Source organism: Oncorhynchus mykiss, chromosome 16 (genome assembly GCF_013265735.2).
Source record: "Oncorhynchus mykiss isolate Arlee chromosome 16, USDA_OmykA_1.1, whole genome shotgun sequence".
NCBI classification, from domain to species: Eukaryota; Metazoa; Chordata; class Actinopteri; order Salmoniformes; family Salmonidae; genus Oncorhynchus; species Oncorhynchus mykiss.
In genome coordinates this window covers 48005089-48027825 of record NC_048580.1, presented here as the reverse complement: position 1 = coordinate 48027825, position 22737 = coordinate 48005089, and the positions used below count along the sequence as shown (strand labels likewise).

The 22737-nt window shown below is 40.4% G+C and overlaps 2 protein-coding genes across 4 annotated transcripts; both read right to left on the bottom strand.

Moving 5' to 3' along the window:
- Nucleotides 1–1056: 1056 nt before the first annotated feature.
- On the bottom strand, nucleotides 1057–17657 carry LOC118939547 (N-fatty-acyl-amino acid synthase/hydrolase PM20D1.2-like). Of its 2 annotated transcripts, XR_005036534.1 has the most exons (14): nucleotides 17299–17657; nucleotides 17095–17181; nucleotides 6382–6617; nucleotides 5559–5645; nucleotides 5342–5475; nucleotides 5038–5157; nucleotides 4470–4545; nucleotides 4253–4314; nucleotides 4051–4129; nucleotides 3703–3774; nucleotides 3316–3481; nucleotides 3052–3151; nucleotides 2397–2676; nucleotides 1057–2365 (listed from the first exon to the last, which is right to left on the bottom strand). XR_005036534.1 is itself a non-coding variant. In XM_036947100.1 (13 exons), the coding sequence occupies exons 1-13, from the start codon at nucleotides 17516–17518 to the stop codon at nucleotides 2547–2549; spliced, it is 1569 nt and encodes a 522-aa protein (XP_036802995.1). In that variant the 5' UTR covers nucleotides 17519–17657; the 3' UTR covers nucleotides 2382–2546. The 2 variants fall into 2 exon arrangements, 1 of the variants encoding a protein (XP_036802995.1); XM_036947100.1 differs by lacking the exon at nucleotides 1057–2365 and having other exon boundaries at nucleotides 2382–2676.
- Nucleotides 17658–17787: 130 nt separating this feature from the next.
- LOC110492154 (lamina-associated polypeptide 2, isoforms beta/delta/epsilon/gamma) lies at nucleotides 17788–21598 on the bottom strand. 2 transcript variants are annotated; one of them, XM_021566208.2, is made up of 4 exons: nucleotides 21437–21598; nucleotides 21152–21226; nucleotides 19147–19208; nucleotides 17788–18934 (listed from the first exon to the last, which is right to left on the bottom strand). In XM_021566208.2, exons 1-4 carry the CDS (start codon nucleotides 21560–21562, stop codon nucleotides 18655–18657), a joined length of 543 nt encoding a protein of 180 aa, XP_021421883.2. In that variant the 5' UTR covers nucleotides 21563–21598; the 3' UTR covers nucleotides 17788–18654. The 2 variants fall into 2 exon arrangements, with proteins under 2 accessions (XP_021421883.2, XP_021421884.2); XM_021566209.2 differs by lacking the exon at nucleotides 21152–21226.
- Between the last annotated feature and the right edge of the window lie 1139 nt (nucleotides 21599–22737).

Genomic DNA, 22737 nt, shown 5'->3' with positions numbered 1-22737 from the left:
ATTAAAAAGTAAAAACCGTAAAGTTGGCAGGTAGCAAAGTAAGGTTAGCAACAAACCGCACAGCAGCACGTAAACAAGTCTACAAGTTGTGACCGGAAATTATGCGAAAAAGGTCACTAATTAGTAAAGAACTCCCCTCACCCAGTGTTGCCAACTACTCAGTAAGGAAAGTAGCTATTGGCTGTCCTAAAAGTCGCTAGAAGTCACTAAATGACGCCATCACCTAATTTGCATAATTGGCCATGTGCATGTAATTGTGATGGACGCTGTAGAAGAGAGGAATACCGTTGTGGGAGAGACAAAAAGTGAGTAACAAAACACCATAAATATGTTTAGAACTACAAATGAACTTCTGTTGATTCTTGGTTTTATGTCACAATTCCAAACCTCCTCCTTTATCCGGGCTTGGGACCGGCAAAAGTGACCCAAAAGAGACACTGGCGGAGTTACTTATTTTTCATTTAATTTTTAATGTACATTTTTTTTTTCTTCTTCATTTGGTTTGGTTTTTAACCTTATGGTCCACTTAGGAGCCTACAACAAGTCACAGTAAAACATGAACATTTTTAACCATAATTGTTTTTGTATAAATATCTACATTAACAATCTAAATGGACCAAAAAGAGACAATAGAAAAAACTGTCAATGGCAATGCGAGAAAATTATGGTAACTAGTCTGGCCCAATTCAGGTTAATTGTTAGTTTTTTCCAGACCCCCCTCCACACCTAGTAAAATTTGTTAACCATAAATGGCAGCTTGTTTTGGGTGGAACTGTTACAAGGCTTTGCCTTTTGAGTATGTTTTTGAGTTGTCATGTTTTTTTGTTTTTTTTTACATCACTAAGTTTGGTGTAGAAATCAGCCTTACAATGCCCGTGTATCATCTCCAATAAACGACTTCAACCAACCTTTGAATTCAGGGTTTGATTCCCACTCCTTTCTGTATTTTTGAGTGTACAGGTTAGACATGATGAGCTAACCAACTAGATGTTTAGCTTATGTCACAGAGGCACACACACAGTGGACAAGGTGAGTAAGTGACTGAGGCTGTGTGAGTCAAATGCAGTGATTTATTTTAGATAAAGAACATTTTACATTTACATCCTGCCCTGAATGTAAGCCAGTGCGGGATCAGCCAGCGGCGGTTTCCCACATGCGCGATTCATTTGCAGTCTGGACGCGGAGGGGTGAACATCTCCTGCTCTGACTGCAGCTGGGAGGGACAGCTGTGCGAGGACTGGGCAGCCTGTGAGTGCTTTGGTGGTGGGGCCCACGGCAACACCCGCTGCTCGTTAAGAAGAGTAAGAACGATACGTGCTTTCACATCAGTCTTCAAAAGTCTCCAATAAACACCAGAAATAGTATTTTTTGAAAATGTGTCGCTAGAGGGGTCTGAATACTCGCTAAATATAGCAATAAAGTCGCTAATTTGGCAACACTGCCCTCAACTGGTTGTCTAGGTCTTAATTGAAAGGAAAACCCAAAAACCCAAGGAACAAACACTTTGACAACCTTGGTATAGCTGAAAAAAACTATTGTAAAGCTCCTTGTTAATGGTTTGGAATGACATTAGACCTACTGTCTGAACACTTCTAAAATAATGTCTGACTGTACATTGTAACAATTTGGACACATCAACTGGAAACAAAGATGGCCATCACCACAGTGCATCATGTTTATTAACCATTATGTTCACCACTCGCCCACATCAATGATATCTTCAGCTTTATTGGCCCAGTACCTCGCACACCGGGCAGCAGTATTTCAAGACATGTTTTTGAATTTCAGTTCTCAAACAGATAAATCAAGTATTGCACCTCAATTAACCTGTATTAAATATTCACACAAAAAACCTAAAGTAACTCATAGAAATCAGCAAGTAAGATATCACGCTTAGTCAAAATATAGCAATTTCAAGTTTCATACCATTAATGTGCATTGAAAATAAATGATTTATATAATATCTTTATATTTGTTTAGAAACCATTCCACAGGGAGGAAATTTGTCCAGTAGCTCTCACATGCACGCTGAATACACTTCACCCATCACAATGATTTCCAATTCAAGTTTCACATCAATGACCAATAACAAAATAGTAACATATTACATAGATTTTCTATACCCATTAACTTTATGGCCATAATAAAAATCAAACTCCATCTCTCTTATGCAATACCGTCACCAGTGTTTTGTTTTTTTACAACACAGAGATCAAAATCTCCATGTTACATGTCTGTTCCTCGTGAGAGCCTGCCCCCTTTTGATGTCTGAGTAACATTGAATTGATGTACTCACTGATAATACAAATCAGACTGTCTTCATTCAAACTATAGCATTGGTAGTTTGTTGTTTATCATTATTAATATTAATATATAAAAATAATATATATATATATATATATATATATATTAGCATCACCAAGAGATGTCTGTACTTCATCCAAAATAAAGGAGGGACCCAACCTGAAGGGGTAAATAGAATCTGACACAAACTCATTTTTATCTAGATTATGAATGTAATCGTGGCCCCCAAATACCCTACTGCTTTAGAGCTCATGGCCAGCACTGTGGGGAGAAGGGAGCTCCTTGATGTCACAGTTCTGGATCAGATTGAAATAAAAGACCACCAGTTCCTCATAGTTCTTCTTAGAAATCCTCTCGTTAATACCATGGAACCTGGAAATGTAGAGAATGCATAAATAGTGGAACGATAGCAAGCAAACTACAGTGTTAGTAAGGTGAGACTTTATCTTGTTTGTTCAATGCAAACAGAGGGCATTGTTAAACCTTCCTTGTCAAGACGCTGTGCATGTAGGGCTGACATACATTATATGGTTCAACCGTGTCACATGGCTAGATCATAAGACTGGAGTTTTAGTCTCCCGTTCAACAAAAGGGCAGTGCTAGAACAATCTCCTCAACCCCAACAGGCCATTGAAAGATACAGTATGTTGTACAGTACGTATCCAGTTACTATGACTACATTCAACACCTGATAAAGAGAGCTCTTCTCTACAGAATATCCAGTGCTCCAGCTACAATGAGTCGTACCTCTGGGTGTCCCCTGGTCTGATCCAGGTAGGTGCAAAGCGATAGATGTCCTTGGCCAGGTCAGTGTAGTGACGGCTGTCTGTGTTCCCGATGCAGACACCTGCACGTTGGAATATGATAGATTTGTATGCTGAATACTATGTCATAAAAATGTGAACATGTTACCTAAAAAAATCATACCAAAAACAGGATCCCCCCCCTTTCCCCAACATCACAGTGGGCAAATCAAACAAATACCACTCCCTCTTCTATTCCGTTTCTTACCAGGCGCAACAGTAACTTGTGGGAACTGGTCCAGCAGGGTCTTCTTGATGGTCTGGAACCCAAAGGATGTTTCATCATACGAACTGACAGGCAGTGGGTCAAAACCATTCACCAGCTCCATCTTCACTCTCTCATCTCCCACTGTGGATTGGATGAACTCGAGAACCTGACAGGAAGACACAAACACTATACATTTTGAAAACTGGGGAGAGTTTCCTTGAACTGTACATCAAAGTTGCCAGCATGACTAAATAGTTTATAAATTCAGTGTCGATTTTGTGAGATGGACCTATGATTTTAGCTTAATTGTAGTATAATAGAACATGAATTTTGAATATAGCATGCTGTTGAACCATATATGTAGATGTGGGGATTAGCATTTTATACCTCTTCTACAGTCTGTGCTGGATGTATCCGCAGATTCACATAGGCCTCAGCAAGGGAGGGAAGAACATTCACCTATGAAGAATAGAAACATCCAAGTATTGTATTTGCTTAATAGATGCAGCCCAAGACTATATAACATAAAACAATTGGAATGCTGAACATATACAACATTCTTTTAAAAGAACATATCACATGAAATGTATGACATATTACAACAATTTCAAAGACCCCGTATTGAAAGTGCTTTCGAGACAAACAACTGCTGAAACTATAGAAAACCTCAGGAGCATCACTTGAACAAAACACCTTCATGCACTATAACTCATTTATTATAACAAGATATTGTACCTTAACACCTGAGTTGAACATGGTGACTGCAGTTGTGGTTCTCAAAAAAGCATTTGTGTCAGGACTTCTTTCCATTACTCTGTAACATAAATACATGTTATTTAGGTTTTATAACTCAATCAAGTATAATCTGCAATTATTTCAAATTTAATTGAAATAATCAAGGTGGAACAAACCAGAGAAATTCAGTGAGGGAAATTACCTGCCAATAAGTGGAGAGAACAGCCACATATTTGACATGACAAACTTAATTGGGAGTCCAAACTGTAAGACAAAGACATTTCAAAGTGATTTAAAAAGCTGTGTACTTATTTTAAAATGATGTTAAGACTAGTACTAAACACTACACTCTATATCGCAGAACATCCCATAGGATAATTGAAGCCAATGTAGGACAGAGGTTAGAAACACAGCATTACCCTGTGAGCTAAGTGTTCAAAGGTCCTGCGCTCAGGGCCTTCACCAAACAATATGGGCATAGGGTTGTCCTCCAACCTGACAAAACAGATCACGTGTGCTTAGAGAATGTGGGCTTAGGTTCACAACATGACATGACACAATATACTCTATGATGCAGACCTAAAACAATGTATAACTAGCCGATTAAGAAATGTCCTCCCTTTAAGGAGTTCACTCATACTCAACTGAGAGGTGTATACAACTTACTTACTTTCTCATGTTCTTCTTATTTCTATTTCTTGTGCGTTTTTGTACTACTTTACATCATAGTACTATGGATATTGATTATTACATTGTTGGGATAGCGCTTGCAAGCAAGGCATTTCACTACACTTATGTGCGTGACAATAAAACCTGAACCTTGGGCCTTATAAAATATTTGTCTCAGGCTCTATAATGTTCATGGCTGACCAAGCAAGAAAAGTGGAATTCCCCTTCATTGAACTGTATCTGTAGGTGTTAAGCATTGGCTATACATAGAAGACCCATCTAGTCCGTGATGAGTGTGATTCCCAAATCCCCTTTCACCTTTTGACAGCTCCAGCCAGGATGCCGATGCTGCTCTCTCTGGGAGGCATGGAGGAGTGACCCGGGGCCTTGAAGACACTCAGTTTCACCGTGGCTTGTCCCTTCTCACTGATCCCAATCCTGACACATATACACACAGGCAGGCCCACACACTTTTAATAAACAGTGAGTGCAACCTATGACGTAAACCTTATAAGTAGCACTTAATTAAATGCATTTATAAAGGCCTTTTTACATCAGCAGAGTGTCACAAAGTGATATAGAGCCTAACATACGAGACAAGAGTTAATGAAGTAATGCTTACAGAGCAGCAGGCCCCTGCAGACCACTGATGACTCCATCCAGCACAGCCAGACCCTCATCCAGTATGAACGCCAGCTGTACCCCTTTCTTCTTCAGCACCCTCACTATGTTCATGGCCCCCTGCAAGCCACCCACCTACAGTACAAAGAGAAGATCATGCTTCTGAATTCTGTCCCTTTCGGTTTCTGAAATAAAATACCTCTACTAACTTCACAAACCTCTTCATCATGACCCAGACCAATGAAGAATCCCCTTTGCGGAGAATAACCTCTTATCAACAGGTACTCCAGCGCCTGGAGGATTCCCTACAGTGAAAAAAATAGTCTGTTTAAATTCTGACAATATGAAATCGTATCATTGGATGACGAAAAACAGTAAACACATTGTTAAATCAGGCCCTTGGCTTAAATCAGGGATGGGTGTCCCCGCTCGTCAGCACAGAGAATTTGTACTTTTTAGAGTTCATTTCAGTGAATTCTTCACATTTTGCCACAGGGTGTAGAGAAAATGTTGCCGTTTTAAGCAAGTTTACTCCAATTACAGATTTTGCCATTTTATTACTAATTTCATGCAATTCTACACATTTTTCCATGGGTTGGATTTTTTGTTGTCGCAGCTGTTTTACAGCTAATTTCATGCAATTCTACCCATTTTGCCGTAGAGTGGAGAAATGTTTGCAGTTTAATATATCTGAGTGAGACTGACTAACAAAATCAATGGGAGGGCCCCCCCCAGCAGGTCATCCCCCCCCAGCAGGTAATTTGACCATGACAACAAGTTTAGATTGCTAAATTAGTTTTGCTAAATTAGTTTTGCAGCCAGCTATCTAAAATAATGTAGCTGACATGGGCTAATTGACTGACTATCAGTGACTCACATAAAAAGAGAAACTGATGATGCACAACAAAATGTAAAAATTGCACCATGTGTATTCTACTACCTCTAACTCGCAACAGTCAATTGAGACCCCAACTGAGTTCCCAAAATTGACCAGAGTGCCTTGGGAAGTCCCATAAACCTCTACCTACGGTCAACACTCACCATGACGGACTGCTTGTTATCGATGGTCCCTCTACCATAGATGAATCCATCTATCTCCTTTGCAGAGAATGGTGGGACCTCCCATCCATCATTCTCATCAGCAGGCACCACATCTATGTGGGCCAGCAGCATGTAGGGGACCAGGGCCAGGTCAGAGCCAGGCACCCAGAACAGGTGGCTGTAGTTGGCCACAACCTCATGCTGGACCAGGTGGGAAGAGAAAACTGTAGGGAAAACTGGAAGAGGGAAAACATGTGTTTAGTGTAGGGCAGTGGTTCCCAAACTCTTTTGGCCCACGACCCCAACCATGTGAAAATAACAATTCTGTAATTAACAGCCAATGGTAACTTTTTTATTTGGAGCTACGGCAGTCTTCTCAACTCACCATTGCTTACTTTTAATGTGGGGCTATGAAGTTCAACATGGATCAACATTTGGGTTTTAATGCAGACGAGAGCACTGAATCCAACTTCACAGTTATGAGCTGGCGATGAGCACCATGAGTTTTATGGTGCTTTCAAGACAACGAGGTCAAATCATGACATCAATGATCTTCAGGTCGGAGCTCAAGAAAGAAGCTGTGCCTGGTTCACTTTTAAAATATATATATATATTTTTAGTTTAACACTTTTTTGGTTACTATATGATTCCATGTGTCATTTCATTGTTTTGAAGTAGCCACCCTTTCCTTGACAACAGCTTTGCACACTCTTGGCATTCTCTCAACCAGCTTCAACTGGAATGCATTTCAATTAACAGGTGTGCCTTGTTAAAAGTTAATTTGTGGAATTTCTTTTCCTTCTTAATGCATTTGAGCCAATCAGTTGTGTTGTGACAAGGTAGGGGTGGCATACAGAAAATAACCCTATTTGGTAAAAGACCAAGTCCATTTTATGGCAAGAACAACTCAAGAAAGCAAAGAGAAACGAGGTCAATCAATCCAGAAAAAGTCAAAGACTTTAAAAGTCCTCAAGTGCAGTCACAAAAACCATCAAGGGCTATGATGAAACTGGCTCTCCACACCAGCCTCAGAAAGTGCAGCCCAAATAAATGCTTCACAGTTGAAGACATAAAGGAAGACCCAGAGTTACCTCTGCTGCAGAGGATAAGTTCATTAGAGTTACCAGCCTCAGAAATTGCAGCCCAAATAAATGCTTCACAGAGTTCAAGAAACATCTCAACAGTTCAGATGAGCCTGTGAATCAGGCCTTCATGGTCAAATTGCTGCAAAAAAATCACTACTAAAAGGACACCAATAAGAAGAAGAGACTTGCTTGGGCCAAGAAACAAGAGCCATGTTCATTAGACCAGTGAAAATATGTCTGGAGTCCAAATTTGAGATTTTTGGTTCCAACCGCCATGTCTTTGCGAGACATGGCGTAGGTGAACGTAGAGTAGGTGAACGGATTATCTCTGCATGTGTGGTTGACACCGTGAAGCATGGAGGTGGTGGTGTGATGGTGCTTTATTTAGAATGCAAGGCACACTTAACAAGCATGACTCCCACAGCATTCTGCAGCGATACGCCATCCCAGCTGGTTTGCGCTTTGTTTTTCAACAGGACAATGACCCAACACACCTCCAGGCTGTGCAAGGGCTATTTGACCAAGGAGAGTGATGGAGTGCTGCATCAGATGACCTGGCCTCCACAATCACCTGACAACCCAATTGAGATGGTTTGGGATGAGTTGGACTGCATAGTGAAGGAAAAGCATCCAACAAGGTTTCAGCACTCCTTCAAGACTGATGGAAAAGCATTCCAGGTGAAACTGGTTGAGTGGTTGCCAAGCGTGTGCAAAGCTGTCATCAAGGCAAAGGGTGGCTACTTTGAAGAATCTCAAATATAAAATGTATTTGTTTAACAATGTTTTGGTTACTACATGATTCCATGTGTTATTTCATAGTTTTGATGTCTTCACAATATAGAAAATAGTCAAATAAAAATCCTTGAATGAGTAGGTGCCCAAACTTTTGACTGGTACTGTATATATAATTACTTTTCACAATCCCGAGTGTTAGGGGGGTAAAATGAACATTGCTTTTAGAGCTGAAATGATACAACATAATCCCAGAAGCACTGCACACTTGGGTTTTAATGTCTGTAAGCCTTACCATTGCTGAGATATTCCAATTTGTGCCTAAATTGTGGGTCAAAAAGGTCACAGGAGATAATGCACAGGTCAATGGCAAAGCCTTTGCCAAAAATTGCACCAAAATGTTACAAATTAGCTGTTGAAATATGTGCATAAATTGTTGTTCACAATAAATCTGATAAACTAGCATTTTCCCAACTGAGTTATTTATTTTAACCGACTAATGCATTTAATCACACATGCTACTGAACTAACCAGAAGTAATACTTTTAGGGTTTTAGTGTGCTTATAAAAACAGCAACACTTACAGTGGGGAGAACAAGTATTTGATAAACTGCCGATTTTGCAAGTTTGCCTACTTACACAGCATGTAGGGGTCTGTAATTTTTTTTGTCATAGGTACAATTCAAATTAATTACTTAAAAATCATACAATGTGATTTTCTGGATTTTGTTTTAGATTCAATCTCTCACAGTTGAAGTGTACCTATGATAAAAATTACAGACCTCTACATGCTTTGTAAGTAGGAAAACCTGCCAAATCGGCAGTGTTTCAAATACTTGTTCTCCCCACTGTATGTAATTTGACTAGACATTCATTTTTTTCCCTGCACACTCCGCTCTAAAACCTGAGCTAGAGAAACTGATCTAACAAACTGCTTCAGACTAGATTACCTGAGAAAATATTTGTGTTTGGTGGCAGCTAACCTTCCTGAGCTACTCTAGTTAAGGTGAGATTGTAAGTGTTCATACATGTGTGCACAACAAACCATTTTCCAAACAGATTATTGGCCAATTTATTAGCAGCAAAGAAAATATTCCATACAGGCAGATGTCATTACACTAGGTGCATATCTTAAGTTCCTCAGTTGATAGTGAACATGCAAAAAAAAAAAAAAAGTCAACCAATAAACTGTGTGCACGGAAGAAAGACAAACAGAACAAAAAATAAAGAAATAAAAGAAATAAACTAAAGAAAAAAATATTACATTTGATGGTTAAAATGTAGACTGTCATGAGAGTTTAAGCTCTGAGCATAATGATCATGGGCTCACACATTACCTTGACATCTGTCCAGGGTTTCCTTTATGAAAATGTGGCTCCGGACATTTGACCTTAACAGACATTTGAGAAATTTTGCAGACCAATATGCATTTGGTGCGTAACCTGATTAGAGAGTTCATCCACAGTGCTGTGAATGAAATAAATCACATTTAGATTATGGTAATTAGTCTTAGCAGAAAATGCAAGCCAAGGATGCATTGACGCGTATCGACGTTGTCGTCTAAACTGGAGGAGGAAATTGTCCAAAAACAAACTTAAGTTGCACTGACCCAACAATGATAAAGTGAATAGCACTGGGGATACGGCCGATGCTCTCCGCTGGTGCCAATAAGATAGGCCTATAGCCTATGGTTGTTAGCTCAATTAAGTTGAGGATTTATACAACAAAAATACTGATTTGAGTCTTTGTCTTCTTTACAGCAATACCATTTGCTTTCCAAACTACGTTTTCACGCAATTATATTTCGAAATATTGTGATATGCCTGGCTGGGCCCCCTCTACTTTCCACAGACAGTAGCAACTCAATAATCATCTACGGAATTTGCTGCGCACGCTGCCCAAATTGCACGCACTGCCTTTGCTTCCAACTGTAGGCTATGCCATTTAAAACAATCCACAACTTGTTTTTTCTTTTAAGGCTTGGGGAATCTAAATGTTCCTCTGTGGCCAAATCATGCTTTAGTAACATATTTTGAATTATTTTATTTATTTCTGTATAAACTGGAGTAGGCTAATTAGGCTAAATAATTTTAGCAATTCATTTAGATTTACTTAGTCTTATGGACGCACCACCTACGAGCATATGTCAATCTACTATCCACCAAAGTAGAAAAGTTGACCTATTCTATTGGTCAGCTTGTCGAGAAAGAAATAGCCAAAAAAGACTGGCACATGTATAGGACAATAGATCCCAAATTCATTTATTTATCCATTATTTTACCAGGTAAGTTGACTGAGAGCACGTTCTCATTTGCAACAACGACCTGGGGAATAGTTACAGGGGAGAGGGTGATGAATGTGCCAATTGAAAACTGGGGATTATTAGGTGACCATGATGGTATGAGGGCCAGATTGGGAATTTAGCCAGGGGGTTAACACCCCTACTCTTACGATAAGTGCCATGGGATCTTTAATGACCTCAGAGAGTCAGGACACCCGTTTAACGTCCCATCCGAAAGACGGCACCCTACACAAGGGCAGTGTCCCCAATCACTGCCCTGGGGCATTGGGATATTATTTTTTTTAGACCAGAGGAAAGAGTGCCTCCTACTGGCCCTCCAACACCACCTTCAGCAGCATCTGGTCTCCCATCCAGGAACTGACCAGGACCAACCCTGCTTAGCTTCAGAAGCAAGCCAGCATGGTATGCTGCTGGTATGCTGCTGAATTGATCCCAAATTCATACAACCATCTGTCCGGCAGCGCCAATTAAATTCCACTAAATTACCCCATAGACCAATAAGCATTAAGCATGACTAGTCAAATGTATTTAGATCAACTTTTAGTTCCATCAATGAATAGGCTAAAAATCATTATTTCTCAATGGGAATTTTTCACCTGTTCCAAATTGTATTTATCTCTATTCATTTATTTACGGCCAAAATCCGGCTATTGGAAACCTTGCATCTGTCCCACCCTCACAGACTGTGTACTTACATTATTCAAACTAATCGGTCAGAAGAGGCCATCCTGACGAGAAATACAGTGCCTTGCGAAAGTATTCGGCCCCCTTGAACTTTGCGACCTTTTGCCACATTTCAGGCTTCAAACATAAAGATATAAAACTGTATTTTTTTGTGAAGAATCAACAACAAGTGGGACACAATCATGTAGTGGAATGACATTTATTGGATATTTCAAACTTTTTTAACAAATCAAAAACTGAAAAATTGGGCGTGCAAAATTATTCAGCCCCCTTAAGTTAATAATTTGTAGCGCCACCTTTTGCTGCGATTACAGCTGTAAGTCGCTTGGGGTATGTCTCTATCAGTTTTGCACATCGAGAGACTGAAATTTTTTCCCATTCCTCCTTGCAAAACAGCTCGAGCTCAGTGAGGTTGGATGGAGAGCATTTGTGAACAGCAGTTTTCAGCTCTTTCCACAGATTCTCGATTGGATTCAGGTCTGGACTTTGACTTGGCCATTCTAACACCTGGATATGTTTATTTTTGAACCATTCCATTGTAGATTTTGCTTTATGTTTTGGATCATTGTCTTGTTGGAAGACAAATCTCCGTCCCAGTCTCAGGTCTTTTGCAGACTCCATCAGGTTTTCTTCCAGAATGGTCCTGTATTTGGCTCCATCCATCTTCCCATCAATTTTAACCATCTTCCCTGTCCCTGCTGAAGAAAATCAGGCCCAAACCATGATGCTGCCACCACCATGTTTGACAGTGGGGATGGTGTGTTCAGCTGTGTTGCTTTTACGCCAAACATAACGTTTTGCATTGTTGCCAAAAAGTTCAATTTTGGTTTCATCTGACCAGAGCACCTTCTTCCACATGTTTGGTGTGTCTCCCAGGTGGCTTGTGGCAAACTTTAAACGACACTTTTTATGGATATCTTTAAGAAATGGCTTTCTTCTTGCCACTCTTCCATAAAGGCCAGATTTGTGCAATATACGACTGATTGTTGTCCTATGGACAGTCTCCCACCTCAACTGTAGATCTCTGCAGTTCATCCAGAGTGATCATGGGCCTCTTGGCTGCATCTCTGATCAGTCTTCTCCTTGTATGAGCTGAAAGTTGAGGGACGGCCAGGTCTTGGTAGATTTGCAGTGGTCTGATACTCCTTCCATTTCAATATTATCGCTTGCACAGTGCTCCTTGGGATGTTTAAAGCTTGGGAAATCTTTTTGTATCCAAATCCGGCTTTAAACTTCTTCACAACAGTATCTCGAACCTGCCTGGTGTGTTCCTTGTTCTTCATGATGCTCTCTGCGCTTTTAACGGACCTCTGAGACTATCACAGTGCAGGTGCATTTATACGGAGACTTGATTACACACAGGTGGATTGTATTTATCATCATTAGTCATTTAGGTCAACATTGGATCATTCAGAGATCCTCACTGAACTTCTGGAGAGAGTTTGCTGCACTGAAAGTAAAGGGGCTGAATAATTTTGCACGCCCAATTTTTCAGTTTTTGATTTGTTAAAAAAGTTTGAAATATCCAATAAATGTCGTTCCACTTCATGATTGTGTCCCACTTGTTGTTGATTCTTCACAAAAAAATACAGTTTTATATCTTTGTGTTTGAAGCCTGAAATGTGGCAAAAGTTCGCAAAGTTCAAGGGGGCCGAATACTTTCGCAAGGCACTGTATATCTGTTAAACATGGGACGAATACAGGCCTATTAATATCAAATAAACCAAAACAGAATGAGCATCTTTAATTTCATACAAATATGTAGTTGACTGGCAGTCCTTGCGGAGGGCCTCTCTCCCTCAACAGGTGACAAGCAACGTTCCTCTAACTAATAGCAGACTTGCTAAAAACAGAAATTGCCACCTCCGTGGTCTCACTTGCTGCATATCAAATTGTTACTAAGAATTAGGGCCAATTTCAAGTTTTCATAACAATCGGAAATCTGTATTTTTGGACAACGATTTGGTCGATTTTTTATTTTATTATTATTTATTTTACACCTTTATTTAACTAGGCAAGTCAGTTAAGAACACATTCTTATTTTCAATGACGGCATAGGAACGGTGGGTTAACTGCCTTGTTCAGGGACAGAACGACAGATCTTTACCTTGTCAGCTCGGGGATTCATTTTTGCAACCTTCCGGTTACTAGTCCAACGCTCTAACCACCTGCCTTACATTGCACTCCATGAGGAGCCTGCGTGGCAGGCTGACTACCTGTTACCTTGGCTTCTTGCTGCCCTCACGTAAGTGGCTAGCTAGCATTAAAATTATAAAAAAAACAATCAATCTTCACATAATCACTAGTTAACTACACATGGTTGATGATATTACTAGTTTATCTAGCATGTCCTGTGTTGCATATAATCGATGCGGTGCCTGTTGATTTCTCATCGAATCACAGCCTACTGGGCCAAACGGGTGATGATTTAGCACTGTCGTTGCACCAAACCTAACCAGTAATATCAATGCCTTTCTTTAAAATCCATACACAAGTATTTATTTTTAAACCTGCATATTTAGTTAATATTGCCTGCTAACATGAATTTCTAATAATTAGAAAAATTGTGTCACTTCTCTTGAGTTCCATGCATGCAGTCAGGGTATTTGCAGCAGTTTGGGCCGCCTGGCTCGTTGCGAACTGTGTTAAGTCCATTTATTCATAACAAAGACCGTAATTAATTTGCCAGAACTGTACATAATTATGACATAACATTGAAGGTTGTACAATGTAACAGCAATGTTTTGACTTAGGGATGCCACCCTCCGTATTTCACTGAAAGAATAAATGCTTTGTTTTTGAAATGACAGTTTTCGGAGTCGGCCATATTAATGACCAAAGGGCTCATATTTCTGTGTGTTATGTTATAATTAAGTCTATGATTTGATATTTGATAGAGCAGTCTGACTGAGCCTGCAGCAGCAGGCTCGTACGCATTCATTCAAAAGCACTTGCGTGCGTTTCGCCAGCAGCTCTTCGCAATGCTTCAAGCATTGGGCTGTTTATGACTTCAAACCTATCAACTCCCGGGATTAGGCTGGTGTAACCGATGTGAAATGGCTAGCTAGTTAGCGGGGTGAGCACTAATAGTGTTTCAACCGGTGACGTCACTCGCTCTGAGACTTGGAGTAGTTGTTCCCCTTGCTCTGCAAGGGCCGCAGCTTTTGTAGAGTGAAGGGTAACGATGCTTCGAGGGTGGCTGTTGTCGATGTGTTCCTGGTTCGAGCCCAGGTAGGGGCGAGGAGAGGGACGGAAGCTATACTGTTACACTGGCAATACTAAAGAGCCTATAAGAACATCCAATAGTCAAAGGTATATGAAATACAAATGGTAGAGAGAGATAGTCCTATAATAACTACAACCTAAAACTTCTCACCTGGGAATATTGAAGACTCATTAAAAGGAACCACCAGCTTTCATATGTTCTCATGTTCTGAGCAAGGAAATTAAATGTTAGCTTTTTTACATGGCACTTATTGCACTTTCTTCTCCAACACTTTGTTCTTGCATTATTTAAATCAAATTGAACATGTTTCATTAATTATTTTAGGCTAAATGGATTTTATTGATGTATTTTATTAAGTTAAAATAAGTGTTCAGACCCTTAACCGGGTAACACAGTGGTTAAGGGCGCTGTACTGCAGCGCCAGCTGTGCCACCAGAGACTTTGGGTTCACGCCCAGGCTCTGTCGTAACCGGCCGCGACCGGGAGGTCCGTGGGGCGACGCACAATTGGCATAGTGTCGTCCTGGTTAGGCAGGGCTTGGCCGGTAGGGACATCCTTGTCTCATCACGCACCAGCAACTCCTGTGGCGGGCCGGGCGCAGTGCGCGCTAACCAAGGTTGCCAGGTGCACAGTGTTTCCTCCGACACATTGGTGTGGCTGGCTTCCGGGTTGGATGCGCGCTGTGTTAAAACCTCTTAGAACTACCCATCCCGGATCTGGTATATTTGTCATCAGCAACGCTGAATAGCATAGCGCAACAGTCAAACAATATTACTAGAAAATATTAATATTCATGAAATCACAAGTGAAATATAGCGAAACATAGCTTAGCCTTTTGTTAATCCACCTGTCGTCTCAGATTTTTAAATTATGCTTTACAGCAAAAGCAATAGCATAGCATTATGTACACTTCGCATCAGGAAGCTTGGTCACGAAAATCAGAAAAGCAATCAAATTAATCGTTTACCTTTGATGAGCTTCGGATGTTTTCACTCACGAGACTCCCAGTTAGACAGCAAATGTTCCTTTTGTTCCACCGGAAATAGCGGTCACGACAACGCAGACAAAAATTCCAAATTAGATCCATAATATCGACAGAAACATGGCAAACGTTTTTTTTATAATCAAACCTTAAGGTGTTTTTCAAATATCTATTCGATAATCTCTCAACCGGGACAGATGGCTTTTCACTACGACCGGGAGGAAAAATGGCTACCTTTCTGTGTTGCGCAAAAATCACACTGAGAGCCAACAACAAACCACTTACGCAATGTGGACATTTACACTCATTCTTCAAAATAAAGGCCTGAAACTACATCTAAAGGCTGTAGACACCTTAGGGAAGCCACAGAAAAAGTAATCTGGTTGATATCCCTTTCAATGGGCAATAGGGATGCATAGAAAGACAAGGGTTTCAAAATAAGAGAGTCACTTCCTGATTGGATTTTTCTCAGGATTTCACCTGCATTATCAGTTCTGTTATACACAGACAATATTTTTACAGTTTTGGAAACTATAGTGTTTTCTATCCTAAGTTGTCAATTATATGCATATTCTAGCATCTGGTCCTGAGAAATAGGCAGTTTACTTTGGGAACGTTATTTTTCCAAAAATAAAAATAGTGCCTCCTAGCTTCAAGAGGTTTTAAGAAGCAGAAAGGCTTGGTTGGGTTGTGTATCGGGAGTTGTAGCGATGAGACAAGATAGTAGCTACTAACAATTGGATACCACGAAATTGGGGAGAAAAAGGGGTAAAATAAAAATGTTAAAAAAAAAAAAACTGTTCATTCAGTATTGTTGTAATTGTCATTATTACAAATAAATAAATAATCGGTATCGGCTTTTTTTTGGTCCTCCAATAATCGGTATCAGCGTTGAAAAAGGTTGACCTCTACTAAGAATCTGAGGTTTGAATGTATTAAACGATTTGTTTCACCAAATCGAGAGAGACAGGGTGCGAGGGGAGAAAACCGCTAACCATTGCGAGCCAAACAGAACGCCCCACCCTCCCCAACAGTAAGCAAAGACAAATGTTAGCTAGCTAGGTGCTGTAGCTATCTAGCCAAACAGCTTGTTAGCCAACTCCTCGCAGTAAATCTACAATCGCGTCAGCATGAAAGCAACATTATCCCATTAACCGTATCTTTGTAGTGGTACGTAAATGTTGCTTACCTTCTGAGGCGGTTTCGGCGGTTTCTGCGCTTCCCCCCCCCCCCACAAAACTACTTCCAGGCGACAGTCAGCATGTATACTCGGAGTTGAAACACACACCGTTAATGATTGGACAAGATAACACCTGAAATTGACGAATGTGAAGGCAGTATTTTCCGGAGCGTGAAAAGGGGTCAGAAGAGTCAACCGCTCTGGTCCACTGAGTCAGGGTAAGCTCACACGTTGAAAGGCTTTTATGAACGTTTAAAAACAGACAACATCGACACACAAATGAAAATGTCCAAATATTTAACAGTTTATCAAAGTAATTCATAGCACCAGCGCCAAACATCAATTTTTTTCACGTGATATCATTTCTAGTGGAGTAAACGGATGCATTTCTGCTTGAGTATCATAAAGCAGTGTCGAAATGCTAATTTGGTAACTGTGTGCTCAGTGAAAACATGTTTCCTACATTAACCGTCTGCCTATGGAATGGATCATCGTATACTCCCGGGACCTAAACAAAGTTACCTCTCCTCAGGAGGCTGTCGAACTCGCCCAGTGCGGTGATGTTGAGCTGCGTCTTCGCTGTTGACACCGTGGGAATCTGGATTGCCTCTGCATACAAAACAAGCCGGTGGCGTTGACCAAATTTAGTGTGCATGTTATAACGATTATTCACACCACATAGGCTGTCAAATTTGCTCAGTTTGATGAAGTTAGGCCGGATCTCACCTCTGAAATTAGCAAGAAGGTCCTTTCGCTGGTGCTGGTTTATGTCAGACGCAATATTGTTCGTCTTTTCCCAGTGTGCAAGTTGAAGTCCTGAATTCACGTCAAACGTCAGAGTCCTTAAAGTGGCTGCAACGAAACATACTATAACAACGAATAATAAGCTGAGAGACACAATTTTGACTAACTTCATAATATTAAATTTTCCACTGCGGTCAGTCATTTTTACTATTTGACAGTACACACACAGCGTGTTAATGCAGCTGCTCGTGACGTTTTTATATATGATCGTTAGAGCGTCATGTGCTGGGCTTGAAATAGGGTACCCACCCTTTAAGTTAACATTTGAAATGGAAAGAGTTAAAGTTCGAGTATGGTCATCACAAGGATCCAAGATAGCACTGACATGTCACCAGATAACCAGCATACTGACTAACTGTTCAACTAAATATGCACATGCATGCAGTTTGAATCAAAATGTCATACAGCATGTGTTATTCATTTGGGACCATGTCCAAATGAAACAAATCTCTTTATTCAAAATAACTCAAACACAAAAGCAACTCTTGAAAAAAAACACTGAATTCCCTAACATTTTTTGTTTAAAGTAGCTATTTCACACCCAAAATAGAAACGGAAAAAATACAGATAGGTTTGAAAAGGTGATGAGTATTCACAAAATATATTTTTTAATATTGCTTATTAGTTTGACATTTCAGTGCCCAAAAACTGTACTGAATAAAAATACATTTACAAAACCTTTAAAACAAGAGAATACTGTCCCTGATCACATATTTGATGAACTCTAACACAGACTGGACTTTGATAACCCCAACTGAACCAATGTGTAAATTGTAGCCGTAACGCCATTCAGTTCTCCTTGATATATACTTTTAATTAAATACAACATCTTCCATTCAGTTACAAATCTCACAATGGTATTATTTCTCTAAATTAAGCCTAATCACTTTATTTTCTGCATTTCCACCATCACTGTATATATTTGAACAGTAGTTTCATCTGAACATTTTCCAACCAACAAGGTTATAAGGGCGACCTTGCTTGGTTAAGAGTGACATCATCCAAAGTGTAAAGGTGAATTACAGTGACCAAATGAAGTTCCTCACAACAACTGTAAACCAATTTGTGGAGCATCCTTCCTTAACCCCCAAGTGTGCGCTACTTCTCATCAAGGTTTTTAAAGTTTAGGATTGGTATAAGCATTGGCTGTATTAAGTTTTATCCATTATTAAATTCATGCATAAAATTATTTCTCCCTTTAGGAGAAGGGTGGAGAATCAGTACACAGACCTAGAGCAGGGGAGTTACTCCTCCCTAGAGAGGGTGTACCGATGAGTCCTAAGGGTCATCCTGGAGCGACAGTTCCTCAGTCGCTGTCCCCATACTGAGGTTGTCCAGCAAGGCCACAAAGGGATGGGCCGAGCTGTGCTCCATGGCAGAGTAGATGAGTTCGAGGAGGCAAGTCAAGATGAGGAAGACCAGGATCTGGGCCCACAGAGTCACCAGGCAGCGCTCCAATGCCTGTCTCTGTAGAGTCATGGGACTGGCAGGCAGGTCTGGGTATGTAAACTGGACTGGTCGCCCCGCTGCACCCTTGATAGGCCTCCGACAGGTGGCACTGGAAGAAAGAGTATAATTTACCACATAAAAAAGGTAAACAAATAGTGGGAGAATATGGAATCTAGGGAGCCTCAGTAAGCAGTAACCATAAAGTCTCTGGGACATAGCCTTATTTAACCTGAGAGATAGCTACCTTACAAATGGTGACTATATTCCCCAATTGTCATGGCTTCTGTATGTGTAGTGTTGTTTTATGGAAACTGGACTTACACAATGCCAGTGTGTATAGATTCGGTCTCTAGGAACTCCATCAGGACATCTGTGACCGGCTCCTGAAGAAGAGATACCAATCAGACTGTCTGACCCAAACAGACGAGAGGAAAGAGAAACATCCACACTACCAGTGTCCCTCACCATCTTAAATCAGACCGGGTGGAATGGCAAAGAGATAAAAGGTTAGGGGAAAGTCATAAAGCCACTTGTGGTTATTGTGCAAGACCTTAGGTTCAAAGTCGTGAGGTAAAAGTACAGTGAACCTTTTCTTAGTAAAACATTATTTTCGGTATGAATGAGCACTTTGATTAATGCACTAGCTTGGTTATATACATGAACAACCCAATCAAAGTCACAGTGATGGTAAAACCATTAACAGGATAATAAAGTATACCGTGTAGACCTGCATATACACCGTAGCTCTAGTGTATGAACTGTTGAAAGAGTGGAAAGATGGGAATGAATCTGAAAGACAACTAAACATGCTAATGTAAGTGCCTTGATATGCTGTTAGAAAAAGGAGGTCTTTGGGGTGACGCAAGGTGATCGGTTAGCCGTGGTATACTAGTCCACCATCGCCATGTCCTGCTACAAGAAGTGAGAAAAATAATCACTAAAAGTATATTCCACATCCCCTCTACTCACTCTGTTAACCGCAGCCCAGTGAATCACCCTGATGGGTTCTGAATTCTAAAGTTGAAATATAAGCAAGGATATTTCATGTTACTGAGGGAGAGAGGGGAATGCAGAACGTTTACATTGTCAGAACATGTTACTGTTAGACATCAGGTATCCTGTGGAAATGAGAAAGGCCACAGTCTGGTACAAGTCAACAAGACAGCCATGAGTTGGGGAGGAGTGAGGAATTTGGGCCAAGGTCAGATCAGATGAAGTGAGAAAGAACAGGAATCACTAAAGTCCTGTCTAGCAACAGAGATGTATTGGCTGTCCATATGTATAAGGAGGAGACTGAGTATAGGGGGAATGTTTAAATACCCGTGCTTGTGTGAATATGTCTTTGCCACCCTTGGGTGAAAACTTGGTTTGAGCTTTTCATAGTTGTCTGTGAGTTTTTACTCTTGTTTATTTAGAACCTAACAACATCCACCCAGTAACCACCAACAACAGCTTGTTACAGATAAGATTACTGAAATGTTTGTGATTACTACTGACCCGGTGGGGCCTTGGCCAACGTCCCAGAATATTACTCCCAGTGTGCTTCTGTGTTCTACTACTGGAGAGAGGGCTTTGACTCTCAATCTGTGATTCCAGAGGAAAACGTAAATACAGAATATCACTCATTGGTCATCACTTTAGTGGGGATTAGATATTTAGGTTGATGTGATTGTTTTGATCTGGTTTTTCTCTAATCTTGACAAACTTCCCTCCTCTACCATCTCAGTAATGCTGAAGCTCTGAGAAAAGGAATAGAAGGAATCATTACGACCGCCACCAAGAGATATAGATGGAGGCTGCACCTGCATGGGTTAAGTTAAGTTGTTTAGAGCCACAGCACAGGACATCCAAAAATATGCTCCAACGGCTTGCTTGATCCCTTAAGTTGTCCCTTAAAACCCAAAAGATGCACCATCTTTGGAGTGTGAGAAGAGTGCATAATGTGCAGATTCAAGATGAAACAAAATGCAAGAAGAGCAGAGATCCCATTCCCTTTGAAGAGTTAATGAGCGAGTTTTTCTAAAAGGGTTACTGATCCTGTGGTATGTCCTAGCAGAGAGGATGTTCTGCTCCGCCCAACTCCATGCCCAGGTGTAACAGGCGATAGGAAGACAGCCACATTCCCATGATTCCCTGCATTCCTCTTGGGATTGAATTCATAGCGCCCCAGAGCTCTCCAAACCCCCTACCAGGGTAGCATCATTGTTATCCCATTACACAAAAGCATTACACTCCAGAAATAATTCCATCACCCATTTTAAAATGTTGAATTTGTGAATAATTCGTAAATAAGGGTACTGGTGGTCTAAGTAGTTGTCAGATTTACCATTCTCGACGATGGCATAAAACACTGATGATAATGATATTCAGCTTTCTTGTTATTCCGAGAGTGCCGTTCCATCTGTTAAAAGTAAGGAGTAACCGAGCTGAGAACCACTGAGACATTGAGACAGTTTGCATTAGAACCCAGGCACAGAAATACCTAACTACTGTCACAAGGTGGCAATGCAGGCAAAAAAAAATGTCCTTACTGGAGGAGAATGACATTGCTGCATAGTTCACTATTCTTTGATCATGGTCTCAAAATAAGATCCTAGTAGGAACCACTCACCTGTTCATTACCATGCTGATATTCTTTCTCTAATGAAAGTCTCAGGTTCAGAACAAGGAAGACCATCAGAATCAGAGGTAAACACATCCTTGTTTGAGGACACCGTTTTGTCATCCATTTTAGCATACAGAATCCACATCTGTCTGTAACAAATCTTAATGATTATACCCCACTATTCTTCACTATCAGAGTACTGGTCTGCATCTCCTGTGCCACCGTTCTGTCTGGGCAGGTTCTAGTAGCCTTTGTAGCTTCCTCTCATAGTCACCACCAGGTCTATCTGTCACACACACAGAGATCCATTTCAAACTAAAGACATTGTACAAAGTAGCATATGGATAAGTTGTATTAGCAAGTATAGACAGATCAAATACAGAGATTAAAAGGGGCAATTATCAGTAGCTACATCCATTTTTGAACTTATAAATTAATTATGTATACCCATTGATTCTTGAAGAATGTAACTTATATTTGGGTTCTGTCGTACCCCATCAGAACCCAAAATAAGCTTGTTTTACTCCAATGTTTGTAAACAAAGGAAATGTAAACACTGCATAGCCTCAAAACATGGTTAAAACTATGGATGGTCAGTCCTTACATCCATAACTCGGATTATGAATTAGAGTGGAACCATTTCTCCAGCCCCATCACGCAGCTTTTTAGATTTTTTGTTTCAACTGCTGATTGCCACTTTAATGTGTAGTATTTAGTAGTCTCACCTACAATGGCTCCAGCTTTGACTCCATATTTGAGCAGTGTGGCCTTGAGTTCATCTTCCGTAAGTCAACAGGGGTCAGTCATCTCTGGATCTTCCTTATTTTCTTCTTCCTGTGGGGACAGGAAATGACCAAGTATGATGATACTCACGGAAATCCCTTGACACAACTTTTACCATAACTGAGAAGTGTCTTTTAAAAATGTATTTCAGACCACTGAGCAGGGCTAACTGAACAACGTAAACAGTCATGTTGATTATAATGCTAGACACAATCATGACTAATGTAATGAAAACAAGGACAATTGAATGCTGATCAAAACATCAAAATAATAAGCTAGCTGCTACAGCAAAACATGAATAATCAATATAAGAGCAAGTTGCACAAAGTGCTGGTGTTACAGCATTTCAAATTCAACCTCTTATAGAAGACACCCCGATTGTCTACAATCCAACTTATGTATAAGGCTTGGTGCCAGCCCTTATTCAGGAAATAATTCAGTGTTCATATACATTCATTGACAGGCTAGCTGACGTATTGTTAGTTGCAAAAAAGACAAATCAATTCCAGCCTTTGAAAGCATCA

Bases quoted from the DNA above. Each gene is read 5' to 3' on its own strand.
- LOC118939547 (XM_036947100.1), bottom strand. From the start codon at position 17,518: ATGACTGACCGCAGTGGAAAATTTAATATTATGAAGTTAGTCAAAATT. The intron at 3,775-4,050 runs GTACAATATCTT...TATTCTTCATAG, and splicing joins TGTTCAACTCAGGTGTTAAG to GTGAATGTTCTTCCCTCCCT. The intron at 3,482-3,702 runs GTATAAAATGCT...TCTTCCTGTCAG, and splicing joins CAGCACAGACTGTAGAAGAG to GTTCTCGAGTTCATCCAATC.
- LOC110492154 (XM_021566208.2), bottom strand. From the start codon at position 21,562: ATGCTAAAATGGATGACAAAACGGTGTCCTCAAACAAGGATGTGTTTA. The intron at 19,209-21,151 runs GTAAATCTGACA...TCTCTTCTTCAG, and splicing joins TTATGCCATCGTCGAGAATG to GAGCCGGTCACAGATGTCCT. The intron at 18,935-19,146 runs GTAAGTCCAGTT...TCTTTCTTCCAG, and splicing joins TCTATACACACTGGCATTGT to TGCCACCTGTCGGAGGCCTA.